Genomic DNA, 21,026 nt, shown 5'->3' on the forward strand with positions numbered 1-21,026 from the left:
GCGTGAGTGAAGGTGTGTGTGTTATTTGGAGAAGCTCCATTAACAAATAGCATCTTGGCACACGTTCAAACTAAAACCCTCACATCGGGTCTTTTGTCCAGCTGCACAGTCAAAGCAGGCCGCGCGGCTCGATAACAGCCGGCCTGCTCTCCAACAGAGTGGAGGAGGATTTCTCTAATGACAGGAGCCAGAGCTGGCTTTATTACAGAGAATAACAACAAATCAAGAGGAATTTAGGTTTCTTCCACATTATAAGCACTCTATTTTTGGACACAGGTCTCTGGCTGGATATCCTCGGTTCACTATCTGGTCTTTACGCTTTTTGTATTTTAGACTTATGGTCTTTTTCCACACACAAAAAATCCTTCCCTTGGAGTCACATTCCCATGTTGGCTCTTTAGAATCTGAGCGCTGCTTTGACAGTATAAACCAGATTGTAGTTTCTTCCAGCATCACTCATTGTAGTGTTTTTCTTAATTATATCTTCCAGCTGGTGAGGGGCAATTATTACCTGACCCATAAAACAATGAAACACTGTGACACTGTTGCTGCCTGAAACCACTTAAAAACTGTGATAATGAGCAGGTGCCACTTTCTATGTTGCACATTTCAGCTGTGGAAAATCTGTCTTTGCTTCCAAATCCACACAGCACATATGCAATCTCTGCACTATGTATGAATGTGTTAAACATGCTGCACGGCCAAAAGTGCCACCTCAGTAGAGCGGAGGAAAGTCAGAACTTTTACAATCGATTACAATCAGATTTAATCCAAAGCCAAATTTGAGCTCAACTGAACCGACCTTCACAATAACCTTCCAACAGGGTTCTGATATTGACAGGAAGTGGTAGTTATGGCGGTGAAAATGTAACTACACACGTCCACTGAAGAAAATATATAGTATACTTTCATTCAAATGTTGATTTACAAACTTAATCAAAATCTATTTGATTGTCTGAGGAGTGGTTCTTGTTTCTCCTGTTTGAATAGACAAACAGGCTGTGAGCTTTTTATTGGGACTTCTTCTTATAACATGCTCTTACTATGAAAAGAGGTAAGTGTTGATTTGAAATGTAATTATTCTACACGTTTTGATCATAACTTCATTCTTCCACATTATTGTATAACGGGTGGCAGCAGAAGCATTAAAGACAAACTGCTTTTTTGATGGTCAGCTGAACCAAAGCTTGCTATAATTCTTCTCAAATAAATGAGACAAAACATTTTGCTGTAATTAATAACTAATGTTAGGTTCATTCAAACCAGAAATCGAACTTTCCAGTGCTGCCAACAATTCAGAACATTGTTTCTCTGGCTGTTGAACTGTCAGGACAGTTGGACCAAAGTCTGTGTCCTGACCGATCTGAGCGGTGCTTTTGCTGAAGTTTGCGTTGCCATGATGAGTTTGAACAATGCCACTGCGCCACCGCACTCATTTCACATACATTATTGTGCTTATAGGCCAAGACGTGCGGAATGCTTTCAACTTTTTATGACACAGAGTTGTGCCAAAAGCTGCTTCTCTCCAAAGGGGATTTCAAAGGGAAAAGCAACACATGCTGTCATTCATGTCCTGCCGTTCAGCTGGACCATTACGCTCATATCAGATCGGCTCTTTTGATGTGCCGAGTGACAGAACAAAATAAATAGCGAGCGCAAGTCTGTGAAAGATTTGCAATGCAGTGCGTTAATTAACGAAGGGCTATACCAATTAGGCGCTCATGATTGGTGTGTGAATGTCAGTGCAGTCACGCAGTTTGGGACTGGGCGCAGAGTAACACCACTGTTTACTGAACACAAAGGCCATAAACAAGCGCTGGCATCAAGTGCACTGCCAAGTGTGAATAGCAGAGCATTACAAAGAATTTATGGCTTTTCCAAACATCTCAACAGGGATACATTTTTTAGTTTTTTTAGGCAGAAAGCGATAAAGATTAAATGAGCCTTTAATCAGAATGTGCCTCATATAAAACATAGCCACATTTGAAGCAGAAATCAATCTGGGAAATGTTAAAGTGTTGTTTTTTACCAAACCAAAATAAGATAAGTTAAATAAATTAGCGCTCCAGAAAAGCTGAAAGGATCTTATGTTTCACAATTTTTGAAAAGCAGTACACCATTTGTATTTCTCTCTTGTTTCAAACCAAACAACCTGAAACTCTCAGTGTGGGAAAGTGATTGTTTCTCTGTTTGCACTGCAGTTCCAACACACTATTTACTTGGCTGATTCATAAGCAACATGTTTCTTTTTACATATACAGTAACTTCTGTTGCCCAACAACAAACAGCAACGGGTCAACTTCTTGTGATGTTGTTGGTTAAAGGGTAGTATCCCTTTATCCCAGACTTAACAAATAAGGAGATCATTGAAGAGGGTCATAATGAGACTAAACAGTAAAAGCTATTTTCAAAGGCACTGACGGACTAGCGGCTGGTTTGCGTACCCCACTTACAGAGTAGTCCTCGAAGTGGACAGCCTGGGTTCAGGTCATTCTCCACTTTCTCTCTCTCTCTCTGATTTCTAACTCTATAAACTGTCCTGTCTTTATGATAAAAGGTCAGAATTATTAACCCTAACCCAGAATTATTTCACTGGCTAACAGTTTAGTCAAAGGGTCTTAAAGACGAGGTAACTTTACTGCACAGATGCTGAAGTGAAAAACTGTTTCAAAAATTCCTGTTGTGCTACTCTCCACACACGAAGACAATTCAGGTACCAGGATGGAAAACAAACACTCATGCAGAAAATATGTCACTGGCTTTGGATCACAAATATATTCATTCCTGTTTAAACATTTCTAATTGTATTAATATGTTCTGCTTTGTTTTGCTGTTGCACAAGCCGGCTCAGGGAACAAACACGTCATTAATGGAGTGGAGCACATTTGGTAGTCAGTAATGAGGTGTGTGTTTGAAGAATAAGGCGATAATGACCCAAATGTTTGGTTTACACGTATATAATTATGCATTTATTGACAAGAATGATACAAGTCTGCTGTGGGACACAATGAGGTCAAAGCAGCTGACACCAGCTAACAGGTGGGCGTCTTCAGTTTACTTAGCGGACCTCCTGGTTCTCTTGTTCCAGGAGAAGTTTGCTCCGTACGACTTCACTCGGGGCTTTGCGCTCCTCTTGTCTGTTACGTCATAGCTCCAGCCTGAAGTCAAAAATAAATATCAGAGTAAGTGATGAGGGCAAAAACATCTCGTTTATTAACTTTGGATGAGTTCCAACCATAATGAGGTGTTACTTAGACATCAACAGGCTGTGTGGAGTCAGAACTGCACTAATCACTTTCATGGTGCAATAAACAAAAAAAAAAGTCTGTTTCCTTTCTTTAGTTTCAGCAAACTCTACCAGATGGCTCAGTTCTCTGAGTCCAAGTGAACTTTCAAGAAAGCTAAACCAACCAGGATGAACTTTTACCAACACAAGTTTTTTTTATTCTGGAGGGATCAACAGTTTTCTCTTCATGTCCTATCACGATGCCGGCACAAAGTCTTAACGAGCCGAGTGCTGGGCGTACCTCAGAGCTGAAAACTACGACCGACTTAAAGTTCTACTCTGTGCACCAGTTGGACTTCAGTACTGTTTGAGTTGCATCTGGGTGTAACTTTTATGCTTAGGATATAGCAGGCGTGAGTTAGAAAACCAGACTAATATCCAAGGTAACACAAACGGTCAAATGTTTACAGGATGATCATTGAAGAGGCATTAAGACGATCAGACACACAATGGATATGTACTCAGTGAGCTGATTTCCCCTCCACTAGAGCATGTGTCGGACATGAACGCAGCGCTGTCCTCACCCCCCAGAGTGTGTGTTCACTTTTTAACAACTTTTCTCTCTCATTATGTCACAATCCTCCACATCCAACACAAGAACTATTAAAGTCAACATCTTTTTAAAAGTATATCAAAGTAGTCTATAGATAGTCAGATTAAGTTTTTTTATGAAATCTCAGATTTACTTTAAGCTACTTTTTGTTTTGCATATTCACATTTTTATCATACTGTAGAATCTGATTTATTTATTTGATACATGAAGTGAAGAAGTGGCAATATTTTAGTTTTATTGAAATCTTGGTTTTTATCAGAAGAGGGATCAGGAGACACAGCGGGAACCATAGTAACTAACTCTGCCTGTGTGCTCACTGAACGAGAGAGAGAGAGAGAGAGAGAGAGAGAGAGAGAGAGAGAGAGAGAGAGAGAGAGAGAGAGAGAGAGAGAGAGAGAGAGAGAGAGAGAGAGAGAGAGAGAACCTGACTGAGATCACTTCAAGCAGCATGCACTGCAATAAACGATGCCGTCCTGATTATACTGTTAAAAAAGCACACACCATTTAAAAAAAAAAAAAAAATCAACCAAGGTCAAGACCTCGCTGACATCATCAGCCTCCCTCCGTTTGCCTCTGCATTTGAAAATCTTCATCGGCTGTACATTTTATATACAGTCCCCCCAAACAAAAACAAAAAAACTCTCAAGATGTTACGCCGTCCATTCTGTTATCAAAGCAGGAGACGTAGTAATACTAAGAGAGTGCAGAATAACATCAGCTAAACCAGCAGCACAAGTCATTTAAAATAGCAGAATTAAAACATGATAAAAAGGCAGATGTCTTTCTTTCTGTGATCACCTACAGAGCACACAGACGTGACTTGCGACCCGAGAAGTAAAACGCTTGAGGAGTAGATGGCGACCGTTTAAAGGCAAAAAAAGAAATATAAAAAAATGGTCTGCAAATATAGTTGGGAGGCCGTAAATATACCTGGGCAGCCCCATTCTGTGTGTTGGAAACACTGTGGTACAACATGCACATACTGCTAATGAAAATAACCAAACTTCTTACATTTACTTTAAAGTGTGTTCAAGTGCAGTCTTAATGACTCCCTGTCCAACAGTCACTTCATTCAGCTGATGATGTTTCACTAAACCTCCAGTGAGTCTTTCCTCTGTTTTGTACTTTTTCAAACTGAAAAGTTTTGCTATGAGGAAAATGATTGAGTCTTCTGTGTGTTCTCCAGTCTGGCACTAAATGTTCCAGTTTTTTCTAATATTTAGAACAATTTCTTGGATGTTTTACCATTTTTCTCGGCAAAAGCGATGGCGTCTTCCTTGGAGGAGAAAGCAAGCAGCATGTTGGAGAGGGGATCAGCACTGAAAGACAGAAAGCACAGTTAGCCACCTGAGAGTCAAATATTTAGAGGCAAAGCAGCAAAGGAAACATTTTATGCTCCAAAAACTAAAGGAAAAATTAATCTTACAGGGACGGTCAAAGAATAAAGGCTGCTGAATGAGAGTTCTGGTTTTAGGTTCCTTCCAACCTCGTTTGTTACTTTGGGCTTTTAGAAATAAAAATGACCCGACTCTCAATAAGTAACTCCCAATTTATCAGTGCCCAATAAATCTAATTATAAAAGGAGTCTTTCTGGCGGAAATAGTTCAGTAAGTAAAAGGAATGAGTTCTTACGTTGAGGCCCAGCCCATCAGCGGGTTCTCCCAGCGCTCTCTGGTGTCAAAGTCCATCTTCCACTTCTTGGTGCTGTTGACTCCGGACTGCATGGCCGTTTTGGCGGGAACGAAGATGTGAACCTTGCGTGTTTTAATGTGCTCCTCTGGGACTCCTGTCACAGTGCTGATGTCCTAAAAGACAAACAGAAATAACGTTTTTTTTCTACAGTGAGGAGGGGCGTAGAGAAAATGATTTATGAAGAATTTATCAGCCAATGAAATCAGTTCCCCAAAAAATAAAACCATAAAACTTCAAAGAAGGATCATCTGAGAAACAACGAAGACTGAGAGCAGTCAATGCTCCTCATTTAAGTCACAATATGTTCTTCCCGGCTTTCACTTGACTTGTTGCTGACTGATATTTTTCTTTTCCTGAGTTCCTTCTAAGATTTGTGTGTGTTTGTCATCATAGGTTGTTCTTCAGTCTGTTTGCAGGTGTTTCAAAAATACAACGCCAAGCTCAGACAACATGTTCTAAATGTCAGCACAAAAAGGCTGCTGGGTAAATCAGAGGCTATAAAAAAGTATTTTTATCCAATATTTCATGTTTTATATTTTTGTTCTTCACATCAATCAGTTGAGATTTATTTCCACTTGGAAATATTGGGGTCAAACAGAGTTCAAATACATCTTCAGGGTCAGGAAACAATAAAAGAGGAGAAACCCACGGATGGACATTTTTATATGCTCAGTAAAATAAACTCAAAGTTTGGATTGTTGTTTTATTGTTTGTGTGATCTTGTGCTGTCTCTGTGGGGAGTCTTTGTGGGATACAAAATTATTAGAACACAGTGGTGCTAAAATGTAATGGCCTACAACTCTTGTTCTCCAGATGTTTAAAACAATGTTTGTGTTGGTAATTATTTCAACCACTGTCCATTGTCATGATTTTTAAAGTTGAGTTTTGTCAGACTTAATAATAGAATATTTAAAACAAACAGAAACCATGGCTTATGACGGTAAATATGGTGTAACTGGATGCCACGGACAAAAAACATCAAAAAAAAAGTTGAAAGTCATCTGAACTCGTTTGCATTGGAGGTGGATGAAATTAACGGCCAATATTTGAGGTGATTAATTCCAGACCATCAGAAAGTAGGCCAGCGTAACAACAGGAGGAGGAGGAGGGACCTTCAGGCAAACTAATGCATATTCCTGAGCAACTGGAGCCCCTTCAAGAGCCTATCAAGGATCTGGTCCAATTCTTCAGGGAATTAGCAAACAAGCAATGGGAAGTCGGCGACAAAACACAGACCAACCTCCCAGCACGCAGGCACCAGCCACCCAAGACTGAGGGCTTTCCAGGGCGCCCTCCTTTTCAATGCAAGAACTTTACACATTTCAATGGCCATTACAACTTCAAAGAATCAAATTTTCATCATTGTCTGTCACCTGCCAGTTGATTTGTAGAAAGAGGATCATTTTTGCATGAACTCCACACAAAAGGCCACCTTTCCTTTGGAAACGGCGGGTCGGGTATTTACGCCTAGTGAATTACAGATTTGACCACTAAGCTACAGCACGATCCAGTGAGACATCTTTCGCCATGCTCACAGGCAAGACAAGACTGAATTTAATCATAAACAAGATCTGCCCACTGAAAAGATTGTTCAAATGAAGGGAAAGACGAACAAAGGGGGGGGGGGGACGGGACTTCACAAGTGCTTGGTAATTATTTCCGGCTGCCCTATCTACTTAACCTTAACAATTCCTTCTTGTCACAGAGAGGAAGAAAACATGTTCTCCTCACCCGAAGAGGGTAATGGTGGACGCTCCATGACACAATAACACACAAGAAGGAGCGAGACATCAACAAAATGCGTTGCCAGGTTTTTGTTGTTGTTGTTTTTCATCTTGGAGTTTGCAGCAGGTAATCAAATTTGATTTATTTTTTTTAAACATGCCTTTCTGAAGGATGTTAGCTTTTATTTTCATGGATAGTGTTCAAAGGTTTTTACTCCAAGTGTGAGACCTAAGAAAAACTTCCTGAGTATTTTGGAGAGAAAACAAGAACCATTAAAATACTTTGTTCTCAGTGAACCATTACACATTTAGAGTTGTGAGTCAAGAGGAAAAAAATAATGTACCTTGTGAGTTTTAGTTCAATCTAATTTGCAGTCAGAGACGTTTAGCAGCTCTGTGGTCTGTCATGGTCTGTTCTAGGGGATAGTCGCATAAATCCTTCTCTGAGAAGCAGTAGAAATTATACTCTTGGGATTAGCCGGCCAGACTATGGTTACGCGTATGTACGTTACATAAACCATAGCTGACACATGAGGCCCATGTATGGTAAACTGGTGCAATAATTTGTCCAGATGTAGCAGAACTTCAATCACTTCTTAGGCGTGGATGAGCACAAAAGCTCCTTGGTGAATGAGGGAGGATGTGTCAAAACAAAAGCTCTGCCAAATCACTGAAAACACGCCGCTCATTATCTGACATTGTTTGCAAAAATACGAGTCTAGACTCTTATGATACTTGCATGCATTACACTGAGAGCTCGCAGGGTTATCGGCATAACAGACCCAGCCACAATACCCAGATTCACAAAGGGAAAGATTGTGGCTGGAATGTGGTGTGTTCCCAGGAGGACTAGAGAGGGCCATCACAAAAGGAAAACCCACACGGTGGGCACTTTTTCTTCTGCCTAGTACAGGAAGCTAAATGAGAACTATCAAGTTTGACACTATTCAGAGGGCCTTCACAGGGTCCTACAATACCTGGCTGGGCAGGCAGAATGCCGGGCTTAAGAAAGAGGAGAAAAAGGCTGGCAAAGTCTCCGTCACGTGAAAGCGTGTCGATATTTCTGACACCTCCAGGCTACAGGCCAAATAAAGAGCATAGGGGCTTGTCGCTGTGGGGCCGCTTGGCCCACCAGAGTGCTAAAAGCTGGTACCCCTTATGCTCTGACACAGACCTGGGATGAATTTCTGTGTAAGCAAGTTCTGAAGATCTTGTTATGCAGTTGAAATATAGAAGGAAGGAAGTGTCAAGAAAAGCAAAAGAAAAGTATAAAGACAAGTTGTCTTAGGGGGGACTTGAGGTGTGAAATATCCCAAAACAAAACATTTGTGTAAAAATCTGCAGTCAAGTTATTTTAAACCCCTCTTCAAAAGCTCTGGTTGGTTTTTCAAACCAGGAAAACAGCCTTCAGCGAGTAAAAACACCAAACTGAACCACTGACAGGAATCGGAGATGTCGTGGGAGGAAACAAGGCAAAGAGAAATGATCCACTTCTAGAACAGTTTGTGTTCTACACTTCACTCTTAAACAACCTTCCTGTCATATTATTCCCCATATCCTTTCATAAGTCTGGTCACTTTCACATGATTTGCATGTTAAGTCCACATTTCCAGCAGTAAAAAGTGGTTTTCCAGGAAGAGAATATGTCTGAATAACGAAAATAAGACTTCACTTCAAGACACATCTTTGAAAAGACAAAGTCCATCTCCACAAATCATATGTATGGTTCTAACCGGACAGATTTGAACTCAATATCAAGTGCACTGTTTGAGCGGCAGCTCAGACTTTATACTGTCCTGGGGTTTGGCAAAATATACGAGGACGAGGAAAACACAGGAGTATCAGGACCTTCTCAACACATTACTGTTCACTCACTTAGTGAATTGATAGCCCTGTCTTTTACACTCAATCATGTGATACTCCCTCAGTGCCTTCTCTAGTAGAAGACGATTATTTTTAACTTAAAATAAACCATTAAAAAAGGAAATTCACATCTGTTCTTGCAATCAACTTGAACGGCTCAATTATACAGTGAAAAAGATCGGCTCTCCAATAAACCCAACCCTGTGAGACTGTGAGACACGGAGTACAAAAAGGCTCGAGCCCAACCGACTAATCGACCAGACGATAATATGGGCCGATATTAGCATATCCAGTGACTATCGGTATCGGCCACTTTTATCCCAGAAATGTGCCGATATCACTCGATTTATTCACCAGTCAAAAAGTATTTCATTTGAGTTGTTTTGTATTACACTAGCAGTTCTTTCACCAGCAGAGTGCTTTATGGATTACATCATCACTCTCCAGAGTATTAAGTGGTGATGCTACTAGTTATTTTCCATTTGAGTGCTTTCTTCATCATAGTATATCTCTTCCACAAGTATTTAATACATGTATATGAGGGATCAACACAATAAATGTGTATCTGATATCTATATTTATCTCTATACATCGAAGATTGATCTAAGAATGATATTGGCCAATATTTTGGTATTGGACAAATCCCATATCGGTCTGGCCTTAATAAAGGCTTTACACTTATACTATACCGTAGTATCAAAACCAGAACTGACCTGAGAGTCAATTATTTCAAAATCAAATGAGTTGTTTAATTCATTTAATGGAGCAAAAACATTTGTTTTTCTCTGATTCCAGCTTGTCCAATTTTAAGATTTGCTACTTTTGTAATATTGTATATATCCAAAGTTAAATATCCTAAATGTAATATAAAGCTGGAAAAATACAGGGAAGATTGTGTAAACCTGTTGGAACAGGCAGTTCAGACTTGCTGGGGTTGACATATCTAAACGGATTCACAGAATGTTTTTCCTGTTAGTACACTAACCAAACAAATACACTAATAAAAGCAGCTTGTGCACATCAAGCTCGGACAAAACACTTCAAACAACGTTACCAGCTTACATTGGGTAATGGTGGACATGAAGTGACAGCAATGACGTGAGTACGGTCCAGTCCATCAGGGCTCAAACACCCGTATGGCAAAACTACTGCTCGGCAGCCAGGAGGGGTCAAAGGGTCGGTTGAGCTGAATCATGTTGAGTCAGCATGTGGTGAAAGCCCAAACACATCACCCTTAACCCCCCACTGTCCGTCCTACACCCAGACTGAGAGCGTCACTCATCAGCCCATGCCCGTTCCCACCTTCAGACGTCTTTGAAGGGGAGAAAGCGTGCCAATTACTGATTGGACATAAGGGGCGTCTCTAATAGAAACAAATATTATGAGGCTTGTTCATGTGTGGGAGGGGTCCAACACTGGAGAACGAGAAGCAGCTGGCATGAGGGTCATCTGGAATCTCATGTTACACATACCGGTGTAAATCGGAAAGAGTGGACATTTATGAATATGGCAGATGTAGACACACTTGTTTGTGCGGCATCTCTGAGTCAACAGTTAGTGATTCTTTTGAGGGTAAAATGCTGTAGATACAAAATGTACGAAGAAAGATTCAGGATTCAGCACGTCAAGAAGATGTTCCCTCCTTCATTTGTTTAGTTTATGACAGCAGTATAAATCATTAGCGTCTGGTTTACTTCACAAAGTAGTAACTGTAAGTTCTTGAGGTGTATTGGTTTCAAAGATTGGCTAACTTCCCCCGGCAGAAAAAGTACAAAGCGTTTGGGTGGATTAAAAGAAGAGCATCGTCTTCAAATTCTGCAGAGTATTTAGCTGTATTCCTCTTAGTTTTCAATCATGAATACATTCTTTAAAGATCTTTTCGGGGGTCTTTTGGCCCTTATTAGGTAGGAGGGCAGCTTTAGAGTGACAGGAATTGTGGGGAGAAGTGAGACGAGGTCTGCAGCCTCTGTACATGGGACGCCTGCAGTGTACAGTGTACTTTCATAGCGGACTGACAAAAACAAAAAACAAAAAACATTCACAGTTGTGAAGCTACTTAAATCATTATTCCATTATCAGATTTAATGATGAATCTCCTGTCAAAATCTATTGAAAGATGGATTTTACTCAAAGCTCGTTCCAGCTAATCAACTCAATACTAATATGTACAAACACGCAATTCAATTATTTAAGGAATTACTACAAGCTATTTTTTTATTATGATCTAGATTATCTAGATCATGAAAAATATGTTTGTCTACCAAATCGCTCGCAGTGTAAGACCATAACTAGTTTGTAAACTTGGGGGAAAGAGCTGCGAGCTTACTTCTACTGAATAAATGGTAGTGTGGGCAAACAGAAGAAGCAAGCCTTTTTTATCCACTCTGCAAACACAACACTTAGCAGCTAGACACTTCCTAAAACTAGCCAGCGCTGACAGGGCTGAGGAGTCCTCTTAAGAGGCTTAGTCTCTATGGAAGAGAGTGTTAATGAATGAAATACTATTTAGTGGATGATACAAAATAAAGCCTCTTGTCTGGCACTCTTCAAAGACCAACATCCTCTGACCCACTACTCCAAACTTGAGCTGGGAGATTTTTTTTCTGCATTAGCGAGCCTTAAGAGACGGCAACCAGACAAAACAGACACTTGAGTTGTCTGTATGTGCAGCAGAGGGAGGAAGGGTGGGAGAGGAGGATGAGAGGGAGAGAGGAAGGGGGGTGGAGGTGGTGGTGGTGGTGGTGGGGGGGTGAATGTGGTCTGCTGCACTGTAGGTCACTCTGTGTCTGAGACTGGACGGCTTAGAGAATATACAACCCCGTGCTGCAGATTCAAACTGTTTGGGCTAAATATATCCTCATAGTTGGGATGGCTGGATTTTTTTTGACTATGATTTAGTGTCATATTGTCCTCACTGCCATAGTTTTTGAACTTTTTTGTAATTTCAAAGTGTGAAAGCAAAGTGGTTGAGGGTACTTTTTCCAATGACACATTTAATTCTCCAGAAAAGGATTCCCCCCCCCCCACACACACACACACACACACACACACACACATTTTACAATACTAACTGGCATGTCGAATTCAAAAGACGGTTGCAGTATAACATCTTCCTCTGAGTGACCCTCCCTGATAGCTCTAGATGATAAATCTTGACTGACAGACTCAAGGTTTCTCAATCTGATTCCAATTTAGGCCATTCAAAACAACCAATAACCTGCCTTTAGACTTGCCTAACTCGCTGCCATCAAACCCCACATCTTTGGTCCAGATGTTTTATTACTTGCCAAGTAAGTGCTCTAAACTCACAAGAAACCAAACATCTCAAATTAGCAAACGCAACATGCCGAGCGTCAAATGGGTTTAACCAATTTATTCCTCTAGCCCATTCCCTGTCTTCCTCCCTCTCTCCCCCCCCCCCTCTATTCCCCACACTCTAATAACTGTCCTCCTCTGTCTCGTAAAACCCTAGTGCCTTTAGAGAACTCTATAACAAGGCTTCACAAGCGCTTTAAGATGATGGTGTTGTCTTTATGTGCAGAGATGGAGCACACTTGGCCACAGCTGAAGCAGAAGTAGACACTCGCACACTCGGATAAAAGTGGGAGATCTTGTACTGAAACATATTGAAGCAGCTGCTAAGGTTATAACATGGTTGTTTCTGTACAGGGGCCAGAGAGTAAAGCAAAGGCCGGCCTCTAATTGAGCGAGGTCGCAGACATTCCGTGTAAAGCTGTGTATCAGTGGCCAGCCAGCCGGACCCTGAGAGCTGCCCAGCATGCTTAATCAAACAGTAATTACAAACAAAAGCAGGTCGGCATGGGCACTCTAGGGAACAGCTTTGGGCACTGGAGCTCCATCACGCAGGTCTTTGTACTTGGCATAATTTCTGAAATTCAGACAATGCCCTCAAAGCTTTGCTTTAAGCTTGTTTTTCATGTTTTTGAGATTTTAAACAAAATGACAGCAATGGAAACACGCAAAATATGTATCAAACTATTGTTTCCACCATTTATTCTGATGATTTTTGGTCTCTGCTTAGTAATTGCTCGGTCCATAAAATGTCAGGAAATAGTTCTAACCTTAGATGACTTCTTAACATTTTGAAGTTATTTCCCCCCAGATTGTGTGCCAAATATATTGAATTTGCAATCACGTAAGCAGAATATTTTCCTCCTTCAAAGCAGGAACTGGGGATGGTTCTTTGATTGAGAAATGTCTTTAAACCTGATATTTCTGAATTTCTGGCAACTCTGGGACAGTGGGAACAAAATATGAATACAACACTAACAAATGAAAACGTGATGTTCACACAAACACATCCATCACATACAGAGTGTCATTAATGTTCATTTTGGTTTGTTTATCTGTTCACTGCAAAACTAAGCTCAATATCTCATGTCTTTTAGAACTACGTCTAATCTCCACTATCATCTGAGAGAAATATCAAGGTCTTTTGGGCTAGACAATTCTTCTTCTTTTTAAAGATAAGTGTTGTGCTTTTACATGCCTTCACTGAGAGGACATGATAGTGGATAGTCAGAAACTGGGACGAGACAGAGGGGGGATGCCGTGCAATGAACGGCTGCTTCTGCTGCTGGAAATGACACAGGTGAGAGCTGTGACAGTAAACAGAACAGTAAAGTAACAAGACAGTAAAAAAGAATAAAAAAAGGCATAAAGAGGCTTTAATGACGCGGACAGACGATGATCTGATACCCTTTAATGGTTTAATAAATTATTAAAAGTTGTGGAATATTTTCCGCCCGCAGCCTCCAGTAAAACTTTTCACAAATGCCCTTAAACAAATCTCTTCACTGGATTAGTTATGTTGAACCTGCAGGAGATTCTTGCCCTTCACAGCCTAAATTTACCTGTAATGGAGATGGCTGAACAAACTGCAGAGACACCAGTTCCTGTAAGCTTTGCATTTTTTGGACAGACGAGAACCAAGGACAAGATAATGAGTGTCACACAAATGTTCAGACAGACTTTTTGGAGCGTATTCAGAATATCACTTGCTCAGGCCAAAATGCAACATCATCTAAATGAGGTTATTCAGCAAAGTTCACTACAGAACAAGCGGCACACCACTTTCTCCTCGGGCTGCTCGAGGGAGACAGCGTGCAAACCCGGCATAACCCCTCAGTGGATCGAGACCATTGTTTGATTGGTCTAACCAGAAAGCAATTCACACTTATTGACAGGCTGATGAATGAGTAGCGTGCTGACATACGCTGAATGCCCAAAAGGGAGAATGCTCTCATTGCCCTCTTCCATGTGAGACGGAGACCACTGTACTGTAAACAGCTGAGGGCCTCTCTTTTTGGCCTGTCTGGGTGCGCATTAAAGTACTTCCCGCCGTCGCCAGCAACAGCATGCCACAAAGGAACCTCTGTGGCCGACAACACTGAAGTGGCCACTGTCTTTTTCGTGGGTCTCAGGGTGTCTCACAAACTTTTTTCCATGCAAGCTTCTTTTCTTTCACCCCCTCCCCATTTTTTTAGAGGCCCTTTTTTTTTTTCCTCTCCTCTGCTGTTCCTCTCAGTGGCCCCTACTGAGAGGACAGAGACAGACACTCCGCCCAGCCAAAGGTTTGTCTGCCAGTATGGTCAGCTTTGGTCTGGAACAAAAGCGCACTGACGCTGCCCACACACAGCAAACCCCCCCCCCCCCCCCCAGACAAGTCCACAACAGACTCCCACATTCTCCCCAAACTCCCTCTTTCTCTGTTATCTCCTATCTCCTCCGTCTCTTAATGACAAAGCATTCACTTCAAAGATTCTGCTTTCTTTTTGTACAGTTGGTGCATCACTAACCTTGGCCATATCAAATGCGTATAGCTGTTTAGGCTGTACTTTGGCACCTAGTGAAAAGAGAAGGAAACACCCTGTCTGAAGAAATATAAAGCTTATTACAGCTGTGCTGCTTCATTCAGAGAAAATGTATCTCTGAACAGTTATTTCATCATCACCCTGGGACCAGGGAACTACATTTTCTGGTACATGTTTTAACTGAAACCTCCTCTTTCAGACCTTTCAGCTAAGACGCTTTTCATAGCCAAACCAGTGGACCAGCACCATTTCTTATGTGCTATAATACTTGATGCAAAAATGTATTCAAATGTTGATGTCAAGTTTCTAAAGATACTAGCCCCCCAAAAGCTCTGTTGTGCAGGCATAAAAGGTTTTTTAATTTAAGCGTAATTTAAGCGTGAATGTTCAATTATTTGAAAAGGATATATCTCATTTGAGTAGAAGCAATGTAACTACCATGTATACCAATCGTCTGTGGTTGATTCATAACTCCCTCCTTTGTGTTTATAAAATAACTGATTAACTGAATGATCTATCACTAAGAACCTGGGTTTATGCAGTGACATTAACTGAAGCTCAGACACAGGCAGCACATGCACATTATGGCAATGTGACAATAACGGATATTATTGGTGGATATGAGTGACTTTGATATTTGTGTGGCTGTAGGATCAAGACACATAACTAAAATCACATACTACTAATCTCATAAAACCTCTATCCTTTGCTTATCTTCACTGTCTCTCAAGTACAAAGTCTGTTGTTATAACTTGTTAAAGTGTGAGCTGAACAAAAGTATCGGTAACATTCACTCACTTATTAATGTTATTGCGCCAAGGTATTGAAATTCAAAACACACAATCAGAAGGTTTAATGAGATACAGATCTTAAGATTTAGTTGAAGACGTTTTGCAGACGTGTTGTTTTCATGGCTTGAGTTTGATTTAACATCTCGTACATCCTCATTGATATAGGTGTGTTGTGCGAAAAATGAGAAAAGGTAAACCATCAAAAAGACTTTACATTGTTGACTTGGCGATTAGAATGATGTTTTTAAATCAGAGTAAAGCAAATCTGCCCTTTATTGAATCACCAATTGTCAATTCATAATATTTAATTACTTTTTCACCTAAAGTCTATCGAGTAATCTACTCACTAATTGCAGTCACCTTTTTAATGAGTTGTTATCAAATGTTGGAAGGGTCCCGTGGTGAGGATTATTGGGAGCTGTGAGCACAGACAGAACTACCAATGATAACATTTGCCCTTTCCATCAGTCTTACAAAAGCCTACTGTCTAATGCAAGCAGATTTTGGCAGCACAGAATAGGAGCGTTTTTTAACCCATTTTCCAGGAAGGTAATTGGTAGACCAGACAAACGACAATCAGTGTGTCACGTTGACATGGAGGGATACTTACCAATTTCTCATCAACTGTGATAAGTTGCGTGTCTTGTCCTGATTTCTCTGCCAGCCTTGGTGTGCTTGTGCTTGTAGACCTGAAAACCAGTAGGTAGACATTACACGCAAAGCACAAACAGCCAAAGGCAGACAAGTGAGAGGGAGAGAAATTACCCCAACAAGATAAATTCAGCAACAAAAAAAAAGTGAACATCTTGGAGGAAGCATTGAGACAAGGACATCGAGAAAGTGAAGAGACAAGGAGGGAATCCCCCCCCCCCCCCCTCCACACCATCTATTAGTTCTGTCTGGTGAATCTCTGGCAGACTCTCATTCTCATCCTAATGACAGGACGTGCTTAATGTTGGCTGCGGTCAACTGTCAGGCGAGGACTGTGTAGCTCTTTGTGAATGTGCAGCCATGTCCTGTCACAAAACAGCAATGTGCCATCCCAGCTCAGCCAGGAAAGGGCCATCTGAGATCATTTGATTCTAAGTAATTACCAGACTATAACAATTTTACATATATTGCAAAATGTATGACTTTAACACAAAGACATTTTTCTAAATTGTCTTAAACAATTATTTGAAGATAAATATAACAAATCAGTATCAGCTCTGTGACCAACACAACTATAGTTTCTGGTTTAAAATCTCAACATAGATGATATTTTAAAGAACACATTCTATTGCCTGAGTCGTCACTCGGACTAAGCCCTTTAGACTTCACTCGTGATGTACTAAAAAACCTTTAAACTAAAAAGGTTAGATGACCAGAGTTTTGGAAAAAAATGTGTATGTGCTTAACAATTGTTTTCATCATCACATGATAAACAAATGGCTTAAAAAGTAATAGATTGTTCTAATTATAAATTTAAGTCTTTACCAAGGCATAATGATAAATGTATATGTTGGCATCAGCTTCGTTCTATGTTATTGTGGTTAAGTGCTTAAAGCTTTGCCCTTTTAGAAAAAGTACCTGCTTTAGTTAAATCACAGCTATATTTGAAAAAGCAAGTCTTCACTCAAAGATAAAAGAAAGAAATGATTGATCATTATTGAAATCAAGCCTGAGCCTCAATTCATTCTCATTACACCTCGAATGAGGAAGATCAGCTTCAGTTTCTTTGGCTCTTTGTTCCATGATTGATCGGCCTTTTCCTTACTCCACTGAAGAGATTATGTTTCAAAAAGCCAACTTTTCTCTTAAGCTGTCTCTGCAATTAAAGGCATTCATTTTTTTTCATCAATATCTTTATTAAATCATTTTAAGGCCACTGAATCAATTTGATGACTGTTTACTTAAGCAACACCATTGTTTAACTCTGTTTTTGTTAAGCAATGCTGTCAAAGCTGCCATCAACTGTTGTATGACCTCATCTTGCACATGATGAGATGTCCTTTTATGGAAGCTGTTAAGGCCATGGCGATTAAAACAACATATTGAAGTTATCAAAAAGTGTTGCAGCACTTATTTCTCTGAAATGTGGACAGGAGCAGACAGCAGTTGATTTATGTGATCATCTGTCCTATCAGGAACCTCCTTACTTGACTGACATAGAGCCAATTTGGGATTAAAATTACTTTTTATAATCCAATGAAAGTGAATACTGAACATTGGTTTGGCAGGATTTACATTTCTACTGCTGGTGTATTAAGCTGGAGTGCTTTACTGCTCACTATGACAAAAGAAAATTGCAGCACATTGGCCTGTCATGAATTCTGGTGAGATTAAAGAATGATCAGGTAAGATCAGGTCCTTTTTTCTTTATTTAAATTTGTTGAGCTCTGAACTTTCTTCAACTCTTTCCAGAGCTGATCCTTTTCAAACTAAACGTACCTGATCCTTCGTGAATAGAATGAGGCGACCGCTGCGAGGGTCAAAAAATAGAAATCAGGTGCTCTTCAGGGATAAGGGACAGTGTGATTTTGTTTTTTCTACTGTGATGCTATCGCCCACATTTAATTTAAATGTAATTCTGCGTCTCTATTATAATGATGTTAGGCCTTGCTGTCTTTGAAGTGTGATATGTATCTACAGTACATTCAGTTTTTGGTTACCATCATTATATTACTACATCGTAACAAGGTGTAATTTCCAGCTCACCTCTTTCTAGTTACCATTTTTGACACGGCTGCTTTTATATTAATTTGTTCCGACATAATCTTTATTTTTATGTTGTCAGGCTCTATTGTCTGGTGGCCTTGAGCTAAAAAATGATCCACTTTGCAATATAGAGATGTATTTGATTGCGCTCATGTGCTTCCTTATGATATATCCTGTGTATAATGTCTATAACACACTACATGCAGGTAGGTTTGACCTTTTTCTTCTCTGGTTGCTCTTTGTGATTTTGTTGTTAGCCCTCATGGTTGTGTGACTTTGGTCATGTTTCACGTGACTTCTGTCCCACAACACCCTAATTGTAATGAAACACTTGTTTTTATTGTCTATTATGACCTGATTAAGACTCAGTTGAGTCAAAACGTGTTTCACCATTTTTAAATTGTTTGTCCCTGTGCAGCACTTGCCTCATTTTATTTATGATAGACCAGGTATATTTTATTGAAAAGGGACAGCACATTTTCAAATACGTTAAGGGTCTGTATTTACTGGATGACTCATAATAGTGGTATTTGTACATCCCTCTTTTATGTGTATGTCTCTGTTTATCTATGTTTGTGTGTGCACATTACAAGTTTGCATACTTGATCGGTTTTCCTTCTTTTGTTTTTTATAGCCCTTCTGTATAATGTGCTATAGTTACCTCAATACATACTGTGTTTATTTAATGTGCTATAGTTACCTCAAAACATACTGTGTTTATTTAATGTGCTATAGTTACCTCAAAACATACTGTGTTTATTTAATGTGCTATAGTTACCTCAATACATACTGTGTTTATTTAATGTGCTATAGTTACCTCAATACATACTGTGTTTATTTAATGTGCTATAGTTACCTCAAAACATACTGTGTTTATTTAATGTGCTATAGTTACCTCAATACATACTGTGTTTATTTAATGTGCTATAGTTACCTCAATACATACTGTGTTTATTTAATGTGCTATAGTTACCTCAATACACACTGTGTTTATTTAATGTGCTATAGTTACCTCAATACATACTGTGTTTATTTAATGTGCTATAGTTACCTCAAAACATACTGTGTTTATTTAATGTGCTATAGTTACCTCAATACATACTGTGTTTATTTAATGTGCTATAGTTACCTCAATACATACTGTGTTTATTTAATGTGCTATAGTTACCTCAATACATACTGTGTTTATTTAATGTGCTATAGTTACCTCAATACATACTGTGTTTATTTACTATAGTTACCTCAAAACATACTGTGTTTATTTAATGTGCTATAGTTACCTCAATACATACTGCGTTTATTTCTTTTTGTAATTCGTTGAACGGCCAAGCTTAGTTTGTGTTGTGTTCTAGTTGTCTTTTCTTTTGTTTTTTTATTTAAAATCACTCTTATTTTACTAAAGAACATATATATCTGTATGTCTCAAAACTCAATAAAAAAAAGTTGTGAAAAAAGAAAAGGGACAGCACTGGGAGAAATAAAGTTCAGAGCTCAACACATTTGAACAGGGACAAAATGCATAAAGTTACTTATATGACTAGTTAGACAGCCAAAAGATCAAACATTTAAAATGCTTCTTGCACTATTATTAATGTGCAGCTTTAAAAATGATAAAATTAAAATCAGTCAAGTGCATAATTGTCGGAAATTCACCAACACAAGATAAAATAACCTAAAGTAACCCAGATAAGTTTCTTGTTTCTACCATTAATACATAATATAATAACATGAAGCTAAAGTTAACTGAAGGGTTAGCTGTTATCTAATAAATCCCCCCTGCAGATGAACATTAGGAACAGTATGCAGCACATAGTTTGAGCAACATGTAATTGTGTTTCTGTTATTCTGATATCTACAACTTGAGCTTAGCCGGCTACACGACTGCTTTAAGGACACGGGGAAACATTAACAACAGCTGATATCAAATACATTTAAATGTCTAGATTTGCGGACAGGCGTGTAGTTAAATGTGTAAATTAACATCCTTAATAAAGTAAAGAGCGAAGTTTAAAACGTGCTTCGTTGAAATGTTAAATACAGTCACGCCAGCTAGCTCACTAGCCTGTAACATCCGAGGCATTGGGCCTTCTTATTAGGTCTTAAGTCGCCTTTCAGAGACATATTTAACACAAAACGACTCACGGTGTGACTATAAAAATGATAAACACTCAATATGAAATTACCTGATAGGATTCAGAGCCCATTTAGAAGCTGCGTTGAGCAAAGACAAACGCCTGAAGCCGAGCAGTGACATTGAGGACGCCATGTTTGTTGTCAAGAATGACGTACGGCGTCCACTGAGGAACAAACTGAACGGGAGGTGGACGGAGACAGCTGGGAGAGAGCTGCTGGAGTCCTGATGCCAGCGTCTAAAATTGCTCTACTGGGATATGTTACACACAGCAAGAACATGTCCAGGCACATCCAGCGGCTATTTCACCCTAATGTTTGTTTCATATCACAAATAGCAAGGATGGAGGTGTTAATGGGAAGAAACTCAGCACATCCAGAGGATCTTGCCCACGCCTTCGCTGTCCAATATTTCCTCTATAAAAGCTTAATGAACCCTTTTATTATCTTTTATCC

At 39.7% G+C, this 21,026-nt stretch overlaps 1 protein-coding gene across 1 annotated transcript; it reads right to left on the minus strand.

Moving 5' to 3' along the window:
* Positions 1 to 2,941: 2,941 nt before the first annotated feature.
* Positions 2,942 to 20,779, minus strand: ndufs4 (NADH:ubiquinone oxidoreductase subunit S4). Its single transcript, XM_061038544.1, has 5 exons — positions 20,624 to 20,779; positions 16,354 to 16,432; positions 5,472 to 5,644; positions 5,085 to 5,158; positions 2,942 to 3,158 (listed from the first exon to the last, which is right to left on the minus strand). Exons 1-5 carry the CDS (start codon positions 20,704 to 20,706, stop codon positions 3,055 to 3,057), a joined length of 513 nt encoding a protein of 170 aa, XP_060894527.1. The 5' UTR covers positions 20,707 to 20,779; the 3' UTR covers positions 2,942 to 3,054.
* Between the last annotated feature and the right edge of the window lie 247 nt (positions 20,780 to 21,026).

The sequence above is a fragment of the Labrus mixtus genome, chromosome 5 (genome assembly GCF_963584025.1).
Source record: "Labrus mixtus chromosome 5, fLabMix1.1, whole genome shotgun sequence".
Lineage (NCBI taxonomy): Eukaryota > Metazoa > Chordata > Actinopteri > Labriformes > Labridae > Labrus > Labrus mixtus.

What these genes read in the sequence shown, in the direction of transcription:
- ndufs4 (XM_061038544.1), bottom strand. Translation starts at nt 20,706, where the DNA reads ATGGCGTCCTCAATGTCACTGCTCGGCTTCAGGCGTTTGTCTTTGCTC. An exon ending in TGGGCTCTGAATCCTATCAG is followed by an intron (nt 16,433 to 20,623) that starts GTAATTTCATAT and finishes ACTGGTTTTCAG; the next exon opens with GTCTACAAGCACAAGCACAC. An exon ending in CTGATGGGCTGGGCCTCAAC is followed by an intron (nt 5,159 to 5,471) that starts GTAAGAACTCAT and finishes TCTGTCTTTCAG; the next exon opens with TGCTGATCCCCTCTCCAACA.